This window comes from Zalophus californianus, chromosome 9 (genome assembly GCF_009762305.2).
Source record: "Zalophus californianus isolate mZalCal1 chromosome 9, mZalCal1.pri.v2, whole genome shotgun sequence".
NCBI lineage: Eukaryota > Metazoa > Chordata > Mammalia > Carnivora > Otariidae > Zalophus > Zalophus californianus.
The window spans coordinates 93,601,847-93,624,684 of NC_045603.1; the positions used below are offsets into that span (position 1 = coordinate 93,601,847).

At 35.7% G+C, this 22,838-nt stretch overlaps 1 protein-coding gene and 1 non-coding gene across 3 annotated transcripts in view; both read left to right on the plus strand.

Annotated features, from left to right (window-relative positions):
- Positions 1 to 22,838, plus strand: part of LRP6 (LDL receptor related protein 6) — a 173,647-nt gene that overhangs the window by 23,139 nt on the left and 127,670 nt on the right. For both annotated transcript variants that reach the window (XM_027592991.2, XM_027592992.2), the window contains exon 2: positions 472 to 865. In XM_027592991.2, the coding sequence (XP_027448792.1) occupies positions 472 to 865 (394 nt within the window). The remainder of the gene's footprint in view (positions 1 to 471; positions 866 to 22,838) is intronic.
- LOC113923195 lies at positions 18,735 to 18,841 on the plus strand. The gene has a single exon (XR_003520204.1). It is a non-coding gene; the product is annotated as a U6 spliceosomal RNA (small nuclear RNA).

Genomic DNA, 22,838 nt, shown 5'->3' on the forward strand with positions numbered 1-22,838 from the left:
TAGGTCTTTGTATTGACATATGCTTTTATTTCTCTTGAGTAAATACCTAGGCATGGAATGGCTGGATCATATGCTAGGATGTATGTTTAACCTTTTAAGAAACTGTCAAACTGTTTTCCAAAGTGGCTGCACCATTTACATGCTCCCCCGAGTAGAGTGTGAGTGTTCCACTGGCTCCATATCCTTGTGAATTCTTGGTATGGCCAAACTTTTTAATATTATGCGACAGACTGTTTTAATAAGAAAAGATTGTCCTAGTAGAATTATTTCTTTGCTCTTGCAACTTTTTGTATTTAAATGCTGCAAAAATAGTATTTTGTTTGTGAAGACTTTAAGACAGTCTTCTATAGAAGATTTATTTACTCTTATTTTTGATAGTATTTGTTCACTAATGCTGATTTGAAACTGAGTTTATAGGAACCATTACATTTCCTTTCTTTTTACTTACATATTTTTCTTTTTTTGTTCTAGCGGCCCCTTTGTTGCTTTATGCAAACAGACGGGACTTGCGATTGGTTGATGCTACAAATGGCAAAGAGAATGCTACGATTGTAGTTGGAGGCTTGGAGGATGCAGCTGCGGTGGACTTTGTGTTTGGTCATGGCTTGATATACTGGAGTGATGTCAGCGAAGAAGCCATTAAACGAACAGAGTTTAACAAAACTGAGAGTGTACAGAATGTTGTTGTCTCTGGATTATTGTCCCCTGATGGGCTGGCATGTGATTGGCTTGGAGAAAAATTATACTGGACAGATTCTGAAACAAATCGGATTGAAGTTTCTAATTTAGATGGATCTTTACGAAAAGTTTTATTTTGGCAAGAGTTGGATCAACCCAGAGCTATTGCCTTAGATCCTTCAAGTGGGTAAGTTTTATGCAATGTACAAAGCCTATTGCATCTCTGTTTCCTGGTTTCTGTCCGCTAGCATAGACAACCCTCCCTAACCCTAAGAGATAAGAAAGATCAAAAACCAAATTTTAGATTCTTTGAGCTTCTTTGTCAAGTAGACTTGAACGTGGGAAATTATGTTGTGGTCTTAAAGTAAGATGTTTCTGTAAATATTGTAATATTGTGTTTCTCACATCACTTATGGGATAGCCATACATAGAGTTCTTGGTCTGTTTTCTGCATTGAATAATTACGAGAGGATAATTAGAAGGCAGAGAAGGGATGAAGACTTAACAAGTACTTGATAGCTCAAGACAACATAAAAAATCTCACCGATCTTACAACTTTTAGTGTATATGCAATCATTTTGTTATACTAGTGTCTTTTTATTAAACTCTGAAGTGTTATTTAATATGTCAGTATTGAATGAAAAATAAAAATTAAGTTGTTAAAGAACTCATTTCTAGTTAGTTAAGCATATATTTGCTGTAAAGGTTTATTTCTAATGAGAAGGGAAGCTTAAAGCTATGGGTAAATCCCATTAGAAAATGTGAACTGTGTCCTCACATGCTTGTTACTGTGCTTCGCTTCTGCCACATACCATTCCTTGATACTTGTTTATTGAATATGTTGTTATGCCAGAGTCTGTCATGGTAGATAACTAAACATTAACCTGAAATGAGTTACTCATAATTGTTTAAAATGTAAAGATAAGTAACCTGCAAATAACCATTTTAACACTTTGTTTTCTTTGACTTTCAAGTATGTTGGAATGCTTTAAAACATATTTATAGAAGGGAGTGGATTAATAGTATGTAATAGAACGTGGGGGAAAATGAAAGAAAGGTTTATGTGTTCCTTTGTCTTGATATCAGGCCTTATTTGGTGACAAAGTTTAAAGAAGATGCCATGTTGTAGGAAAATTAAAAGATTTGTCTGTCCATGAAAGATAATGTGGGCAACAGTGTAGTGAAACTTTAGGGTGAGAAGTTCTGGAACACACATATATATAATTTATATAATATATAAAAAATTATATTTTTAGAGGGACGTTAAGAAGTATCTGCTAAAGTCAGATGGTCTCTTAATAAAGCATCAGAAAATATAGTGGCTCTCGTGGTAGGAAAAAGGGTTGACTGTCCCAAGGAGGAGGTCAGAGATGTTGGATATGCAGTAAACCGTACTGATGAAAAATTTGGTTGTTGAGAACTTGCAAGATATTTTTGAGAAATGGAATCTGTGTTTTGCCAACAAAGTTTGTGAGTCGCAGAGAGTATTGAAATGTTTGTGAGGTTACTGCTTTATAGAACACGGGGTTTTGGTGCTTTCAGTGGTCATTAGGGAATAGTACTTTGGAGAAAAGAGAAATTTTTTTTTCCAAGATTTTATTTGTTTATTTGACAGAGAGAGATCACAAGTAGGCAGACAGGCAGGCAGAGGGAGATGGAGAAGCAGGCTCCCCCCTGAGCGTGGGGCTCGATCCCAGGACGCCGGGATCATGACCTGAGCCGAAGGCAAACGCTTAACCGACTGAGCCACCCAGGCGCCTCAAGAGAAATATTTCTTAGAAAAATTGTTTTTGACAAATTTAATCTTATAACTGTAAGGGCGATGATGGCAATTTAGTGAACTGTCTTTTAAGTAGTATGTTCAGAGCTCTGTTTTTTGTACTCTTGTTGGGGAGAGAGGGGGACCATCTTTAAGGATTTACAGTCTAAGGACAATAAACTTGGACGAGAGAACTTTTCCTTCTTCAAAAGCATGTTTATTTGTATTATATAGTATGTATGTGGAGAGAGGAAGAGTGTTAAAGGGAATTGGAAGAGCCACAAGAGCTCCTAAGGAGGATGGGTGGATAAAATTGCTTGATTACCACAATTCCAGAGCAGCATCTAAGTCATTTCTACAAGTGATAATGATTTTATGATAGTACATATTCAAGGGAGCTGAATTTATAGGTGATTCTTGACTGTTCAGGATCTAATCATCTAATGATTAAATGAATCATTCTCATTTCGTGCCCTAAGCTAATGAGCTTTACTTCTGGGTGTCAGGTCTGATAAGTGTCTTAGGAAATAAGTTTACCATATTATTAAAAACTACATTAGAGTTTCTGTGGCTTTAGTTTACCCATGAAACATCCCAGTATTGAAGGTGAGAAACTGCCAGAGACTCAGCTGATCAAGAATATTACTGGAAGAATCAATAAAAGTGTGCATTAGCGTTTCTGTGGCTTTAGTTTACCCATGAAACTTCCTAGTATTGAAGGTGAGAAACTGCCTGCCAGAGACTCAGCTGATCAAGAATATTACTGGAAGAATCAATAAAAGTGTGCTTTGAAGGTAGAAAGTAGTATTATTTAAGCTTCTAAGGGATGATCAGTGAACACTATTTTTCCTGAGACCTTAAGTTTTGGTCAAACAGTGAAATACTTTTTTCATTATTTTTGATGGTTGTGGTTCGTGTTGCTTATGTGTATGAATGTGTGTAAATTTCCCCTCTCCCCCCTCTTCTTAAAATCTTTTTTAATTTTTGGAAAGTTATGTGTCATATGGCTATTTTTAAAATTTCACAACTGAAAATAAATAGAATGCAGCCAAATGGTATACATTTTGGTATTTTGCATGATAGAGTGTAAAATTATATTTTAAACTCATGCATTTAAAAATATATTCTATCAGTCTTCGGTGTTGATCTTAGATTTATGTGGTTTTACTGGAAAAGTAATTTTAGATGGAGTATATCACTTATCAAACGGAAGAGATGATTTCCAGATTTATTTTTGCGGGGAGAAATGAAGTTTACTTTCCAGAGAAAGTACATGAAAACAGTGCTGAAGAAAAATGTAGGCTTTATCAGAGTTCCAGTATCCTGGGTTATAAGGTTCAGAAGAGCTGACTGAACTCTCTCACATCAGGTTATGTAAAAGGAAAGCTATTGAATGACTGGTATTGTTTGAGCCCTGGGAACTAGTGCAGACATCTGTGTGCTTTCGCATGTATGGAGTTCTTTGTGTAATCAGTCCATTTAGACTGAAGGAAGATTTTTATTTCCCTACCTAAATTTGGCCTCTGTTAGTCTGAGATTTTTTTTTCTTTTGAGTGATGGCAGTGTAGAATTCAGAATAAGGAACAGGAAAACATGTGTACAGAAATTGTTCCAGGAGTGAACAACCATAGTTACAGGAAGCAGTCCCCTTATGGTAAGAGGTAATTCCTGTTTGGCTGCTCTACCTGTGGAGTTTCTTAGTCTGTTCCACGACTGTACTACTCTTAGTGATGTTGAGGGCCAGCTGTTTCAGGTACAAATAAAGTAGTTTTAAGGGTTTTTTGTTTGTTAAGGATCTGTTCCTATTCCAAATTCTTTTGGATATTTTTTTAAAAAGTTAAACTTTAGTGATTCAGTCTGAAGTGAATTCATACGGAACAGCTTTGAAAGATACTTATTTTTAAAATACATTTTTATCATCTTTAAGAATAATATTTATAACACTAAAGTTCTGCTTTAAAAATGCTTGCAGAACTAACTCAATGGAAAAAATAATGTATAATTTCCCTAACAGTTATATACATATAATTGTCATATCTTGAGTATGTTTAGAAGTATTTTCTACACTGGTGTGTTCCAGATGACTAAAATCATTCCTACCACATAACGGTGTTCAATAAATATTTTTTGAGTGACTGGACCTTATACTTTCTTTCATAATCCTGTTAGTTTTCCCTGTTAGTTTTCCTTGTTAGAGGAGAAAGTGTTTTCTAAGCAAATACAAATTTTAGCATTATCTCGTGAATTCTACCCCAGTATGGTTTTGATTATAGTTGTTTATTTAAAACATATTTAAGATTTTTAGTTTTTTCAACTCAGGTTATCAGGATAATAGAGCTTGTTTTTGTCACATCTAGCTCTCTTATTTACCAGCAAGTCACTTCATTCTTTTGGACTTCAGTTTTCTCATCTCTAAAATGAGGATTCCTTTTAGTTTCGAAATTAAGTTTAAAAAGTGAGGTGTTTAAATAAGTATATTGATTTTTAAATTTGTATTTTACACTTACACATTATGGACATTATACAAGTCCCTAATTTAGGTATGCTACACTTAGAATGTGTTTCTGTGGAACAGATTCTTAAAATTTTGTTTCTACTGCCCTTATTGTATAGGTCATCATACTCAACCTCTTTTTTTATGGCTATTTGACCCCTAAAACCAGTTTGCTGATTTCCACTGGATGTAAATTAGAAAATACTTTAAAATGTCAGAAGATTCTTTTTGTTTGAAGAATGAAAACTGTAGCCAGTTACTTTCAGGCAGATTATATAGATTCAATATAGTTTGGAGGTGGGGTTTTTGAGATTATCCCAAATTTAAGAGCAATGTGTTAGAAAAGCCACTAATCCAGGAAGTCTGGATTAGTGGCTTGGCTTTACCAGCCTCTGGGATATGGTTCAAGGCCCTTGAAAATGGAAAAACAAACAAACGAACAATTTTTTAAGAATAAGTAAGTGTGTGTATATATGTTTATTCTCAAATGTTAGTGTAGGGTTTTTCCCTTTACCTAAAAAACATCTTAACCCTCATCCAATTTTTAGTTCTTTATATCTAGTGATATCTATTACCCTTAGACTGAGTTGTAATAATGTAGTCAAATTTTTTTATGTCCCATATCTCCAGGCCCACTTTCATTGAAGGAACATTGAAAGGGAATATTTGTAGTATAACTAATGACTTTACCTAGCCCTGTCTCTTAATAGCTTTGCTTTTTAAATAAAAGCTTTCCTTGCTTGCAGCACTGACCTTTTAATTCAGCCTTAGCAGAAAGAAGAATGAAATTTTGTGAGATTCAAGAATAGGATACCTTTAACTGAGTATTGGCTTTCTGTATTTTGGTGATCTTATGTACCCTTGCTGTATTCCACTGTGACTGGCTCTTTAGAAATGTAGTTAAATTAGTTTTGACTGGCACCAAGTATTTGTGCTATTGAGCCTTTAAGATTTTGGGAGGAGGAGTTTGCCAGATAGCTAATTTGTGAAATAGGAATAAAATGGTTGTCTTTTTTTTTTTTAAGATTTTATTTATTTATTAGAGAGAGAGAGAGAGCATGCACGCACAAGAGGCAGAGGGAGAAGCCGACTCCTCTTGAGCAGGGAGCCCAACGCGGGGCTTGATCCCAGGACGCTGGGATCATGACCTAAGCCGAAGGCAGACGCTCAACCGATTGAACCACCAGGCGCCCCTAAAATGATTGTCTTTAGTATTGTTTTTTGCAGCGTTTAATATTGATATTATATTCCTTTTAGAAATTTTTCTCTTAAGACTTCCTGATTTTTATACTGTTTGGTTTTTCTACCACTTGGACCGCCCTTTCCTTCCTTCTTCATTAGCTCTTGAAATATGGAACAGTTTAAATAAAGTACATCATTTTCTTTATTCTTTCCCTGAGATTATATCCATTTCCACAGCTTTTGCATAGAAGCAGATAGCCAATTATCCTAAAATATAAAGCTTCATACTGGACTTTGCTTTAAAAGCACTGGTTCTGTGTATGAAGGATCTTGCTCCAAACTCTCAACAACTTACAGTTTTGAAAAATGTCTTGGTAAACTGGGGAAGCCTATTTTCTATCGATTAAATCCTAGAACTGATAGGGAATCTTGAGGATCTTTTAGCTAAATGCCTTCACTTTGTGGCTGAAGAAAACCAAGGCCTTGGCTAAAATAAGAGACAGCCAGATTCTTAGTTGAGATTTTCCAATTCCACATTTGGTGCTTTTTTCTTCATGAAAAGTATCTTGCTGAAGCAATGTGTTTTGTTTTGCAAATTGAATTTCTTTAAAAATGCAACATGATAGCTTTATTTAAAGGAGGATTTTGTAAATTCTTTGTTTTTAGATATACTCACTGTATCCGTTTCTTATTTTACCATTGCTTTTTGCAGCCACTTAATCCATTTGGGTTCAGTTTCCTTCTGCTTTAAGTATGTTCTTGAATATTTCCTTCAGCAAAAGTTGCTTAATAGTAAACTCTTGGTCTTCATCTGAAAATGTATTTAATTTACCCTCATTCTTGGATGATAATTAGTTGATGATAGAATCTGGGTGATAGTTATTTTCACTGTTGTTGGAGGGTATTATGATTTTCTTGTTGCCGTGAGAAGTCTGGTATTTCCTAATTATTGTCGCTTTGTAAATACTTTATCTGTTGTTGTTTTCTGGTTTTGATATTTTGCAGCTTTTCCTACCCTGTGTCTAGATGTGGCTCTATTTTTATTTATCCTGCTTAGAATTCGTGTTTGTAGAATCTAATCATTATTGTTATCCAGTAGTTCTAGAAACAGATTATGCATTATTTCTTACTTTTCCTTCATCAACCTTATATTCCCTTGGAACTCCTGTTTGATGTACGATGGACTGTCTAATTTTGTGCTCCATGCCTCTTAATCTTGCTTTCATATCATCTATCTCTTTTGGCTAGTATGTGGTTTATTTTTTCACTTGTCTTCCAGATAACTAATTCTTTCCTCAGGTGTGCTTAATTTTGCAGTTTAATGAATCCATTGAATTCTTAATATCAGTGACTATATTTTGCTCTTCTAGAAGTTTTTTGTGCCCCTCATTTAAAAGACTTATGATGAGAAAATGTCAGCTTACGTGAAAGTAGAGAAAATAATGTATCAATTTTAGACTTACAAAAAAGTTAGAAAAATAGTACATAGTTCTTTAATATAATATATATTATATAATGTATATTTATATAATTAATTAATATAAGATAATGTAAGATAATAAGATAGATAATAGACATAAAATAGATTATAATATAGTACATATATATTATATATATAAGATAATATAGATAATAAGATAGATAATATAGATATAAAATAGATAATAATATAAAAGTACATAGTTCTGAAATATACTATACATAGTATAATTTTCACCCAGCATCTGTTAATATTAACATTTTATTTAACCATAGAACAGTTATCTAGACCAAGAAATCAATGTCAATATAGTTATTAACTATCTGTATATCATATTCAAATTTCTCCAATTTTCCTACTAGTGTCCTTTTTCTGGTCTAGGATCCCATATTGCATTTAGTTGTTATCTCTGTCGTCTTTCCTGTCTGGGACATTTTAGCAGTTTTTGCCTATGTAACCTTGACCTTTTGAAGATTACTGGTCAGTCATTTTGTAGAATGTCTCCCACTTTGGGTTTGTCTGATGTTTTCTTATGATTTGATTAAGGTTATACTTTTTTGGCAAGAATACCACAGGAGTGATATGTGCTTTTCTCAGAACATCATTATCAACAGGGTGTACATGATGTGGATACTGGTGATGTTACATTTGATTACTTACTTACAGTGTTTGCCAGAGTTTTTTTTTAAACTGTGTTTACTATTTTTTCCTTGTAATAAATATTGGAAGTTATGCCATTATCTTGTTTCTCATTATACTTTTATCCACTAATTTAAGCATTCTTTGATGGTGTTTGCCTGCAACAGTTATTGCTATGGTGTTTGCCACATGGTGATTTTTCTAGTTCCATTGCTCCTCCCACATGTATTTTTAGTTAAATTCTACTTTAATGAAGAGCTGTCTTGTCCTTTGCACTTATTTATATATTGTTATTTATATTAGTATAGACTCATGGGCATTTCTTTTATTCTATAGATTATAGACCATTATTGTCATCATTTCTTGCTCAAGCTGTCACAGATTTGGCCATTGGGAACTCCTTCAAGTTTGTTCCTGGTCCTTTTGATAGGCCCTCATCATTTTTTAAGGACTTTTTTTATGGTCTGACAGCAGATGTTTCAGACTCGTCCTTTTTCTGCTTCATGCTTGGAATCAACCATTCCTCCAAGGAGCTCTGTCTCCTTTTATTGGTATTTAGAAACTAAGATTTGGAAGCTAGGTGTGGGGGTCTTTGCTACTAGGTTTTCATTACCTTTTTTTTTTTTTTAAGATTTTATTCATTTATTTGACAGAGAGAGACACAGCGAACGAGGGAACACAAGCAGAGGCAGTGGGAGAGGGAGAAGCAGGCTTCCCGCCGAGCAGGGAGCCCAATGCAGGGCTCGATCCCAGGACCCTGGGATCATGACCTGAGCCGAAGGCAGACGCTTAACGACTGAGCCACTCAGGAGCCCCGGTTTTCATTACTTTTAAGCCCTAGACATAGTTAAGAAATACATGGATGTGTACACATACACGTAGTGCTGTGTGTTTTCATCCTTATCTATATATTAAAAAAACATGAGTTCATGTGGGTATCTCCATCATAATCCAGTTCCAATCCACCACCAAAATATTACATTATAGTCTTGTCCCTTTTCTTTTTTGGTCAATTCTTTGATAGTGAGAAACCTGGTTTATCAATATAAATATCAAATATTTATCAAATATACAATATATTGTCATATATTGTGTGCAACCTATACTCTTATGAGCAACATATTTACTGTCTAGAATACAATACTATGAAACTACTATCTGCAGAGTCGAAACACTGTTTTCCAAATTTATTTAGGTAATTTCTTATCTGTTGCGTGGCTATATTATTCATTTATAATACATTTGTCATAGTTTGTATTCATTTTGAATATCTCCCCCAATATCCTAGCTGATTTTAAGTATTGGTTTATATTGGAGTTATGTGAAACAATTGCCACGTTTTTAAGAGTTAGAGATGACATAAGTTATATTCTGTGTAGTGTCCTTCTTCCCCATCCCTTCTACCCTGGTCCTATTCTCCCTTTCTTTCTTATCTGTTTCCTCTTATTTATAGATACCTTACTTTCATTAATTTTTGGTTTTATCCTCTTGAAAACCTTTTTTTTTTTTTTTAAGATTTATTTATTTGACAGAGAGAGACACAGCGAGAGAGGGAACACAAGCAGGGGGAGTGGGAGAGGGAGAAGCAGGCTTCCTGCTGAGCGGGGAGAGCAGGGAGTCCGATGTGGGGCTCAATCCCAGGACCCTGGGATCATGACCTCAGCCTTAACGACTGAGCCTCCCAGGCGCCTCCCTCTTGAAAATAGCGCAAATGAACTAATACATGAGTGTTTTCTTGTATTCTCTTTTTTCTTACATGAAAGGGTAACATACTAAAGTACTCTTTTGCATTTTCTTTTTTTTTTACTTAGCAGTACATCCTGAATATCATTCCATAGATCTCTTTCTCATTCTTTTTTGCAATGATAGTAGTATTCTGTTGTATGAATGTACCATAGTTTATTCAGCCACTCTCTTATGTTTAGACATTTAGGCTGTTTTGTTAGCTCAGGTATTTTAAAGCAAACCCACAGTCATCTCTCATTTGTGAATGCTTCATTTTACATTTCTAAAAGAGAAAAACTTTTTAAGATTTTATTTATTTGACAGAGAGAGACACAGCGAGAGAGGGAACACAAGCAGGGGGAGTGGGAGAGGGAGAAGCAGGCTTCCCGCCGAGCAGGGAGCCCGATGCGGGGCTCCATCCCAGGACCCTGGGACCATGACCTGAGCTGAAGGCAGACGCTTAACGACTGAGTCACCCAGGAGCCCTGAGAAAAACATTTTCTTTCATAACCATAGTACCATTATCTTCCACACACCCCAAAATGAACAATTCTTTAATATTATAAATTATTCAGTCTATATTCAGGTATGCAAAATAGTCTCAGAAATGTCTTTTATGGTTGGTATGTTTGAATCAGAATCCAAAACAAGGTTCACAAGTTGTATTTGGTTATACCTCTTAAGTTTCTCTAGAACAGCATCCCCTTGCTACCCCTCCCCCTACCATTTTTTCCCTCTCATCCTGTTGACTTATGGGAAAGATTCTATAGTTGTCCATTAGAATGTTTTAGATTTTGGATTTTTAAGAGATTCTTGTGATGTTTGACTTATTTTTGTCCTTTATATTTCTTATAAAATGAGATTTAGAATAGAAGACTTAAGTGACAAATTCAGTATTTTGCACGAATGCTTCATAGGCAATACAGTACTGAGTACTTTGTATTCATCACATCAGAAACTATATAATGTATTGTCCTACTTGTAGTGATACTGAGATTGTTCGGTAGGTTCAGATGGTGAAAGTTAATATCTTTATTATAAAGTTGAGTTTTTCCTCTTGTATCCTGTAAATAATTTGTGGGATGATCCTTCTGTACCATACCAATATCCAGTTCCTTATCACTTAATTGTTTTACCACTCACTGAGGATCATTTTCTTGTATTATTTCATTAGAGATATTTGTTACTGTTTTATCTCATGTATTTTTATTCCATCTTTTATGCATTTTAATCATTTTAAATATTTATAATTTCTATCAGATTGTTCAGTTGTCTGAAATTCTTAGAAAATCACTTCTGTTCTTTGTTATATTTGCTGATTCTTGCTTAAGGTGAACTGTTTCCTTAGATGTCGTATAGTTTTCGATTATGAGCTGATCTTCAGAGGGGTTGTCTGAGAATCCTGAGTGGCCTCTTGGGGGTGTATATTCCTCCAGAGAGGTTTTAGTTTGCTTCTGCCCAAGCACCCTAGAGGTGTTTCCAGGAACAACTTTATTTTTTTATTTTTAAATTAAAGTATAATTTCTATACAGTAAAATGCACAGACCTTAATCGTGCAGTTTTGACAAATGTGTACATCTATATTATCATCTCGTTCAAGCAGAGATTACTTTTTATATTTAATTTTTGGAGTTAGAAGTTCCTGTACCATGTACAGAGAATTAATTCAAACTCTAAACCTATGTGAGGGCAGTGTTGTGGTTACAGAATTTTTGGGGATTTTTTCCCACCTTTTCAGAGCCTAGGCCAAGACTGAAAAGCTTCTTTGCCTTTCTTTGCCAGTGGCAAATTTTTCTACTTCATTGCTCCCCAAGGGTCTGTGCTTTGCACAAGAATCTTACTTCTAATACAGTGTTCTTATGTGTCAAGGCTTTATCTTCTTCCCTGTTTTGCTGTCGAAACAGAAGTCCCTCAGTTTCTGAGATGAGAAAATCCTACAGGATTGTTGTAGCATCAAACATGCACTGCTTTTTACCTCCCTGTTCATTTTTCGTTCTCTGGAGATTTTCCTACTTTCTGATATTTTAGCTGTACATTTAAGAGTGTTGATATATTTTTATTTGGTATATATGTATGTCTTAATCTTTTTGGGCTGTTTAACAAAATACTACCCAGTAGCTCATAACTGAGTGGCTTATAATGACAGAAATTTATTGCTCACAGTTCTGGAGTCTGGGCAGTCCGAGATTAGGATGCCAGCATGGTCCCCTTCTGGTAAGGGCCGCTTTCCTGGTTCATAGCTGGTGCCTTCTTGCTGTGTCCTCACGTGGTGGAACAGCTTAGGGTTTGCTTTGTAGCTCTGTCCTTATGACTAAGCACCTCCCAAAGACCCCACATGCTAATACTGTCACTTTAGAGCGTTAGAATTTCAACCTGTGAATTTTGAGGGAACACAAACATTCAGACTATAGCAATGTATATAAATCAAATAAAAAGACTAACCAGTGGTTCTAGAGGTTTTGTGAAAGGAGGGATTTCTGGTTATTTTGTTACTAAATTATCAGAAATAGAAATTCTAACTTTATGTTTTTAAATATTGCCTTTTCTTACTGTGGATGTATGTACATGATAGTTGAACATTATTCATACTTTCTAATACGTGTATTAATGACTTCTAATTATAGGTAGGATTGTATAAGTAACTTCAAGGATCATGAAGTGATTTATAGATCTGGTTCACTTCATTTTTATGACTCAATTCTAAATGTTTTCTTAATTAGCCACCATTGTGTGTAATTACATCTTGTAAAGGGTGAAAATTTATCCCTTCAGTTTAGGTTTATTGAAACTGAACATTTCTGAATATTTTTGTTAGGGGAAACTGGATTCAGATTGAGTAACACACTAGATGAGGGGTTTGTGAATATTTTGCAAAATTTATTTTACCCTTGCCTAATTGTAGACATATGCTTTAGAATGTAATAAATTTGTATAAAATAAATTTGTATAAAATGGCTGGAATGTAGTCTGTTGGTTGAGGTATTTTTATTTTCTGTCATAAGACAGTTTGATGTTTTGAAAACTTAATATTTTCTTTACCTACTATAATTACTTCCTAATTAAAATAAAGCCTCTGTCTTCTACCCTTCACTTCATTTAAAATTTATTTTCCAGAAAGTATTGCAGTGGATATCAGGCCAGATACAACAATAAAATTACATTTGTATGGAAACTAGTGAACAGCATATAACAACCTGGTACTGGTTCATGATTTTTGATGAATAGCAGATGTGAATACTATCGCAAACTGGCGCTGTAACCATATATATCTAATTCTTCAGTATCAAGTAAGAATGTTTATCTTCTCTTAAGTCAAAGCCAAAATAGAACCCATTGAAGCCAAAATAAATTAGGGGCCAAATAGACCACATAATTGGAGAGTTAGTAATAATTGTTGCTGAAGAGAGATTTCTTCTATATGAGCCTGTATAGCCTGGCTTTTGAGAAGCCACAGGACATATTTATCAAACACTCTTTTGTTTCCTAAAGGATACTGAAATTGGCTTTTAAAAATAATGCTGATAAAAAGCCTTTGCAGAATGTATGACACGGCTAGTTGAATTTAGCAACTTTACTGTTAAGTACTTTTAGGTTATCATAGGTTTCTAAGCCAGGTTAAGTGCCCAAACAAAACAAGTAAGCCAAAACAAACCTACTCCTTAATCTGTGTACCCTAATTATTTTTTATTTTTGGAAAGATATAGTGATGTAGTCAAGGAGTTTACCTCGTAGTCTAATTTTTTCTTTTTTAAGATTTACTTATTTATTAGAGAGAGCATACGTGTGAGTGAGGGGTTGCAGAGGGAGAGAATCTCCAAGCAGAGCCCTACACTGGGCTGGATCCCTACGCTGGGCTTGATCCCATGACATTAGACCAATGACCTCAGCTGAAACCAAGAGTTGGATGCTCAGCCGAGCCACCCAGGTGCCTCAACCTCGTAGTCTTAATTTTTAAGTCTCTGATTTAAGGGGGAGATTTGAAGCCTCAGTGTCAAATATTCCTTATTCTAATAACAAAATGTTTATGTCATATCCTAACAGAATATGGAGGATGTTTTTTTCCTCAGGAATCTTCTTTTTTCCCTTGCGTCCTGAAATCTCTACTCTGCTATAGTCTGATGTTTTATTCTACTAGTGGATCTTTAAATAAGAAGTTTACAACTTTCTCTTATTGGCTGGTGCCCAATTCCCTTTAAAGATTAATCCTGTATTAAGAATATCAACACCTAAATATTGCTCTTTATTAAGTCTGATACTTTAGTGTGTCACTCAGGCTTTTAGCAGGTGCCCTTTGTCGTAACCCGCTTGATTTCTCACAATCTCTTATGCAGCCTAACGATTACAGCCAGACTTTGTATATGTTATATATTTTAGTGCTGGAAATGGCTTTCCCTTCCCTTTCCGATGCAGCTATAACTCTTGATGACATATTTGACATTCATTGCTCCCCATGATGCTTTGTATTGGCAGCTCTAGCTGTTTCTGGAAATTTCGAAGTCAAAATTATTTTGAAAAATGACAAAAATCCCTAAAGGATCCAATTTTGTTTTCAAATTATCTGTATATAATAAATTGATGTGAAAAAATTGGAAAGTTAAAGTTTATTGGGAATTTTTTTTAAGATTTATTTATTATTTATTTATTTTTTTTAAGATTTATTTATTTTATATATTTATTTTATTATATGCACGCAAGCAGGGGGAGGGGCAGAGAGAGAGGGAGAGAGTCTGAAGTAGACTTCCTGCTCAGTGCAGAGCCCAACACAGGGCTAAATCCCACAACTGGGAGATCATGACCTGAGCTGAAATCAAGAGTCGGACGCCCAACTGCTTGAGCCACCCCGGTGTCCCATTTACTGGGGAATTTTTAAAACTCTTTTATAAACTTGTAATTTTTTTAGTTCAGATAATCTTTCTGACATATAGAATGGACCTTTACTTTCTTTTAGTACCTAGATGTCTGTTACATTTGTAGGGGTATTTTGTCTTTGTACCATGTCTGGATTATGCATATTTGAGGGCAGAACATGCTAGTCTTGTCTTGCACTACACTTATACTAAGGGATATAAATTGGTATTCATTTGATAAAGTTAAAATACTGTGACTCAACTTTTTCTCCTCACGTGGCCCAAATAAAGTCCTCAGATAATCATAACCCAAGTTACAGAGTAAATCTTCTTTATCTACATTGGACACAGAAGATACTTTGTCTAATTTTGGAGGACAAATCCCATTAGATGCTTTCTTTTCTCTGTCTAGGGTTGTTCTCCTCCCCTCATGCTGAATGATGAGTTTGGGTTTGCAAAATGGTACTATCCTTGAGATTAGCTGCTGTAGTTCTCCAACATCACATCCCTGTATAGGGTCCTCTCAGCAGGGCTCAGTAGCTTCCACTCCTTTTGGATCAGCTTCATTGATGCATCCTTGAGTGCCATGAATGCTTCTCTCCTGACTCTCTAGGAGTAAAATTGCTATTTTACTGCACTCCTTGGAGAAGGACAAAGTCTGATAAGGCAGATTCTGAGCCTGAAGCCTAGGGAAAAATATTGTGTGACTGCTGTGGAGAAGACCCAAGCACAGAGTCTCATTCTGCTGTCAGGTCATTGCATTACTGGAGACACTTGTTAAATTTTAGGAATAACATTTATTTATTATGGATACATAATAAATTATGGATAAATAAATTATGGATACGTAATTTAGCTGCCTTTGGGAAAATGTACCAATTGAGGATTTGGTACCAATCTTACTGACCAGTACAAATGAGCACCAAGCTTTATAGAACAGCAAACTGAAACAGACCGGTCTTTGTCTTTTTTTTTTTTTTCTTTTAATAAACTTTTTTTGAGAGCAGTTTTTGGTTCACAGCAAAATTGAATGGAACAAAATATTTCTAATTCCTCCCTTCTGTAATAAAAGTTTTTATTTCATAATCACTTTATTCCTTCTCTAATGCTTTTCCTTTCTTTAACGTAGACCTAAGTTTCTTACTTATATCATTTTTCCTTCTCTCTGCAGAACTTCTTGCAAGACAAGTCTATAGGCAATAAATTCCCTCAATTTTTGTTTGAGAACATCTTTTTTCACTTTTTGAAGAATAATTTTGCAGGGTACAGAATTCTAGCTTGGTAGGTTTTCCCTCTTTCACCTCTCTCAATCTTTTTACTCCAATCTCCTTGCTTACATGGTTTCTGAGGAGAAGTCAGATGTCATTCTTATCCTTGCACCTCTATATGAGGTGTTTTTTTTTCCCCCAAGATTTTTTCTGTATCTTTGATTTTCTAGAGTTTGAATATGATATGCCTAGGTTTTTTGTATTTATGCTGCTTTGCTGTTTGTGAACTTCTTGGATATGTGGATTGGTATCTGACATTTGGAGAAATTCTAAGTTATCACTGCTTCGAATATTCCTTTTTTTCTTTTCCTTCTGGTATTCTCATCATGCATATGTTATATCTTTTGTAGTTATTCCACAGTTCTTGGATATTCTGTTCTGTTTCCCACCCCGTACCCCCCCTTTCTTTTTTTCTCCTTGGCTGTTTCTATGGATATATCTGTAAGGGCAGAGATTCTTTCCTCAGCTGTGTCCCACCTACTAATGAGTCCATTAAAGGTCTTCATTTGGGAAACCTGGGTAGCTCAGTCGGTTAAGCATTTGCCTTTGGCTCAGGTCATGACCCCAGGGTCCTGGGATCAAGTCCCGCTTTGGCCTCCTTGCTCAGCGGGGAGCCTGCTTCTCCCTCTACCCTTCTCCCTCTGCCTGCCGCTCCCCCTGCTTGTACCCTCTCTCTCTCTCTGACAAATAAATAAGTAAAACTTTTCTCTTTAAAAAAATAAAAGGGCATTCGTTTCTGTTACAGTGTTTTAGATCCCCAGCATTTTTTTGGTGCTTAGAATTTCCAGCTCAATGGTCATATTATTCATCTGTTCTTATACGTTGCCTGTCTTTTCCATTAGAGTCCTTAGCATATTAATCATGGTTGTTTAAAATTCATACTCTGATAATTCCAACATCCCTACCATATCTGAGTCTGTTTCTGATGCTTGCCCTGTCTCTTCAAGATTTTTTTCCCTTTAGTTATGCCTTATAATTTTTTGTTGAAAGCTGGCCATGATATACTTGGTAAAAGGAATTGTAGTCAATAGGCCTTTAGCAATGTGTTGAGGTGTTGGAAGAGGAAAAGCATTCTATAATTCTGTGAGTAGGTCTCAGTCTTTTAGTGAGCCTGTGCTCCTGAGTTGTGAGCTTCACAAATGCTTCTCAGTTTGTTTTACCCCCCTTGGTGGGGCAGGATGGCTGCAGGATGCTGGAGTTGGGGAATTCCCTTCCCTTAGATCACTTAGGCCCTGATAAAATCCCAACTGGTTAGGCTCTGGTAAAATTGTTTTTCTTGAGGACAGGCCTTGTTAAGAAGAATAAAATGTGCTGATGTATTTAAAAATGGCTAGCTTATTCTTCCCGCTGCTGGAAGCATGAGGTGATTTTTCATTGATCTTCATTGTGAGGACCTGGTAGAGTTCTTGGAGGTAAAACTTACAAAAGTGTGAGGGCCCCCTCATGACTGGTTCCCTCTGGAATTTTTAACTTTCAGATGTGTCCACACTAAGCCTCTTGCAAGTCAAATATAGTCTCCAGTTTTGAGGGCAGCAATTTGCTTTGTAACCCTACTTCTCTGATGGATCTTAGAATTGTTGACTTTTCAGTTTGTTCAGGTTTTTGCTTGTTAGAATGGAGTGATGGCTTCTCAACTGCTTGCATGCTGGACTGTTACTTTTTGCATTGAAAATCTGAATATATGAAGTATGGGAAAAGACTAATATGATATCTATTAACTAGAAGGATCTTACATAGTATAGTCTGGAATTTTAATTTTGATAGATGAGTTCTGGGAATATTCAGAGGTTTTTATCTGGATTGGGGCAGGCTTTCAGGAATAGAACCTATATACTCTTATTTATACCCTCAGTCAAATTCCTTGAACCATTGGTATTGGATCTAATAATACTGTTATTTATTAAAATAGTTTATCTACAGTAAGCAGATACTGTTTGGACTAGACTGGCCTTGTTTAAAAATCTTTATAGTGAGACTGAGCTGAGTAAGTGAATCTACATCATCTCAGTTTATATATAGGAAGACCAAAGTGGAAGTGAAATCAGTAAAATGAATTCGTAACTGTCTATAAGCTTTCGTTTCTTTATTAATGATAGAAGTGTAAGTGAAACTCTCAAAACTTGGTTGTAGGGGCGCCTGGGTGGCTCAGTTGTTAAATGTCTGCCTTCAGCTCAGGTCATGATCCCAGGGTCCTTGGGATCAAGCCCGGTTTTGGGCTCCTGGCTCCGCAGGAAGCCTGCTTCTCCCTCTCCCACTCCCTCTGCTTGTGTTCCCTCTCTCGCTGTGTCTCTCTGTCAAATAAATAAAATCTTTAAAAAAAAAAACTTGGTTGTAAAATAAGATGAAATCTGTTTTCTTATGTAACTGTAACATTGTTTTATTCGAAGCCTAATCAGGAGCAGACAACTGTTAGTAATCTGGAAGCAAAGTTTTCTCAAATGAGTCTCCTCAGAGATTGTGAAAAAAGTAGTATGTGCATGGAGATAAGACTACAAACATGTAAATCTGTATCCTGTTTAGTAGAATTGAAGATGGCTTTGGAAATGTGTGTGTTTGCCTGAAGTATGAGTGGTAAAATCGTTTGTAAGATGTTTTATATTTATAGAAGATGAGAAGCGTCATAAAAAAGCACACTGTACATTTGTCAAGACCCCTAGATCTTGTGCTCGCTTTGGCAGCACATATACTAAAATTGGAACAATACAGAGAAGATTAGCATGGCCCCTGCACAAGGATGACATACAAATTCATGAAGCGTTCCATATTAAAAAAGAAAAAAAAAAAAAAGACCCCTAGATCTTTACCTCAGAAAGTGAACCTTAATGTATGCAAAGTTTAGAAAAATCATTTAGGAGTTTGGGGGATCCCAGGATATATTGCAGATTGAGACAGAAGAATCTAATTCTCTTAGAAGTTATGAAAGAATCTCACTGGATAGAGTTGGGGAGGAAAAGTGCTGACCTAATTAACTTTGGAAATGCATGGAACCTGCAAGACTAAAGGCAAAAGGAACTGCACATAAGCAGTGTGCTCTAGTTGTCAGTGTTGCTTCCCACAGAGGTACAATGAACAATTCTGATTGCATACTAGAATGAAACAAATAAAATAGATGGTATGTGGTGGGAACCTGGTTTCTTACTGTTGGAGTGGGAAGTTACAGATAAACAATGAGAGGAGGCTAGAATGAACTGAAGACATCAGTATGAGCTCATATTTAACTTAATATACAGTGTACATTTTAAATGAGTTTAGTTCATTAACTTCAAAGCAATCAAAAGTAAAAATTTCAGCCCTGGAGCTAATGTACAGTTTTTTTATAATTAAGGTAGGACTAGTAGAGAAGTATGTTGTAGTTAATATTTTCAGCATTTGGTTTAAAAAGTATTCTAGGATTTGTCACGTCTCACAGAATGTGGGAGAGTCCTAAGTCCAAACATGTGTATTACCATATTGTTGAATGATTTCTGATGAGGGAGATTTGTATTGATACAAACAAATACATAACCCTTGATCATAGAATAATGATTATATTTTGCAGTATTTGTAACTTTCTTTAAATTACTGTTAAATTTATGTGGTATGCTGCTTGCTTCTCTTTCATTCCCAAGAGGAAACACAGAAACAGTTTTGGTGTAGGTAATGCTTGTACCTAATTTTAAATTAAACAGTTTGTGGCAGGATTTGTAGAATGGCCGTTTTCAAGTCCTTGTGGGAGGCTGAGATAAATGACTATAGCGTGCCATATAAGGGCTTGGGAAAATACAGGTCCTCTTTTTTTCTTTTGATGAAATGAAGGGCTTGAATAAAATAATTAGGGAAATAACTTCTTAAAAACCTTGGAGCATCTTTGTAAGTTGTATTATGCTTAGCTAATGGCATGAATGCCTACCACATTTTCTGGGAGAATGATTTAAAATACTTTATCTTGGTGTTGGACTGTGTCAGCTATAATTTTGGGTTCAGAAAATGCAGTCACAATATCATTGAGATTTAATTGATGTTTTTTCTGAATTGATGTAGATTTATCCTAGAAATACTGCTTAGTGTTTCCTAGAGTTGTGTATATTACTTCTATTATTATGTGTTTACTGGGTGTTCTCTGATGTTACAAAGACATATTTATATGGAAAGGTAACCAATACTTTGGTTTTGTTCTCCGGTTACAATAAAGATTTTTTTTTTTTAAATATTTTATTTATTTATTTGAGAGAGAGAATGAGAGAGAACACTAAAGATTCTGATTTAGTTCAGGGTAGAACTTGAGATTTGCTGAGGCTGTTGGTACCTGGTCCACATTTTGAGTAGCAAAGGGTGTGCAGAAGTTTTCTAGAAAGGTCCAGATTATAAATGTTTTAGTCTTTGTGGGCCACATATGGTCTCTGTTGGATGTTCTTTTTTCTTTTTTCTTTCTTTCTTTCTTTCTTTCTTTCTTTCTTTCTTTCTTTCTTTCTTTCTTTCTTTCTTTCTTTCTTTCTCTTTCTTTCTTTCTTTCTTTCTTTCTTTCTTTCTTTCTTTTTCTTTCTTTTTTTTTTTTTTTTTACAACCTTTAAAAATATAAAAACCCTTTTTAGCTAGGGTCATACAAAAAGCAAGGCATGGGTTGGATTTGACCCCCTGACCATAGTTTGCCTATTTTTGCTTTAGAGAAAGGGTGTATGCATTTAGTTGTTGATATAAGCAAAAATTCTAGAATTGATGTTTGTTGTGACTTTTCTGCATTTCAGATGACCATATGATTTTTCTTTTACATATTAATGAGGTGAATTATCGCTGATGGTTCAGAAGTTGGTTGCTGTGGGTTTTTTTTTCCTTAGTTTAATTGGGGTATAATTTTACATATGGTAAAATTCACCCTTTTCAGAGTATGATAATATGAATTTTGACAAATGCATACAATTGTGTATCGCCAAAGATGAAAAAGCTGGACCCTAGTTAAAACAGTAAGAACAGATTTTAATCAGTAATATATTATTGCAACATGGAAAAGAGTACGGCATAAATGGAACTCTACTTTGATTTGTACATGGGTAACTCAGTATTTTAAAGGGAGAATGAGGGAGTAGGGAGGGGGTGAGCAGGGGTTCAGTAGAGTCAGGGGAGTGATAAATTACAAAAAGCTGGAAGGGGAAATTGGTCTATGTGAAACCATCTGGGTTGGCTAACTGGCACTTATCAGAGGCTCCTCTCCTCCCACAGAGATGGGCAGACAGGGGCCCTGTGTTCAGGTGTTGGCTGGAACAAACAGTAAATTCTTTTGGCAGCAGTGAGTTTCTCAGGCAGGCACTTTACGAGGGACTAGGGTCATCTTAGGGATGCAGCCTTGAGCTGTTAGAAACTGTTAGTTAGTATTTTGTTCAAGTCTTTTTTGGCCAAAGTTGAGGCCTAGCTGAGCGACTCAGTGGAGCCTGGCTAGAGTTCAGTCAGAGACTCTTTGTCAATATCAGCACCACAATTGAGGTACAGAACTGTTCCATCACCCCCCAAAATTTCCTTATGCTTTTTTGTACTTACCGTCTTGCCCCCACTCTCAGCTCCTTGAAGTTAACTTGTTTTCTGTTCTGTAGTTTTCTGGAATGTCATACGAATGGAATCATACAGTATGTATAGCCTTTTGAGATTGGCTTTTTTGACTCAGCACAATACGTTTGAGGTTTATCTATGTTGTGTGTATCAGTAGTTTTGTTGTGGCTGAGCAGTATGTATTACAGTTTGTCTATCCATTCATTAGTTCAAGAACATTTGGGTTGTATCCAGTTTGGACAATTAAAAGTAAAGCTGCTATAGCTATTTGTATGCAGGTTTTTGTGTGAACCTAAGTTTTTATTTCTCTTTCATTACTCTTGGGTAAATACCCAGGAGTCAGATTGCTGGGTTCTGTGGTAACTATAATTAACTTTATAAGAAACTGAAATTTTGCCAAAGTGGCTATACCATTTTTTATTCCCACTAGCAGTGTATGGGAGCTCAAGTAACTTTGCATCCTCACCAGTACTTGAAATTGTCAGTTAGTTTCCTTTAAGCTATTCTTATATGTATGCAGTGGTATCTCATATGTGTGTGTGTGTGTGTGTGTGTTTTAAACACTGTCAAATCAGCTTTATTATTCAGAGCCACTTTGCAGAATTCATAGTATACAGCATATTCATTTCATAGGTTGTTTACAATTATCATTCTAGAGATACCAAAGGAAGATTCAAGTATAAATGCAGTGGAGTCTGAGCCTTGCCATATGCTGCTTCTATGCGTGGAGGGTGGTGTTTCCCAGCTTGGTGGGGGCAGATGGCCCCCATTCTGAGGGCTGATTAATCCCTGGGTAAAGTTACCAACTTAGGCTCTCTCAATTTAGGCATATAAGTCAGGGTATGGCTAGTAAAACATAAACTACTCTAGGTTTTTTAGACAGAAACATTTTAAAAATTATATTCCATAATTATAATATTTAAAAATATAGTACTTGGGGTACCTGGGTGGCTCAGTGGGTTAAGCATCTGACTCTTGATTTCCGCTCAGGTCAGGATCTCAGGTCATGAGATGGCGCCCCCCCCATCAAGTTCCGCACTGGGCATGGAGCCTGCAGATTCTCTCTCCATCTCTCTTTGAGTCTTCCCCCATTCCCCCGCCCCATGAATACTCTCTCCCCCCACCCAAAATACAGTTCTTTCTAAAGCTTTTAAATTTAGCCTACAGATCTTAGTTTTTAAATTGTAGTGTAGTTGACATAAAATATGATAATAGTTTGAAGTGTTTAGCATAGTGATTCAACAAT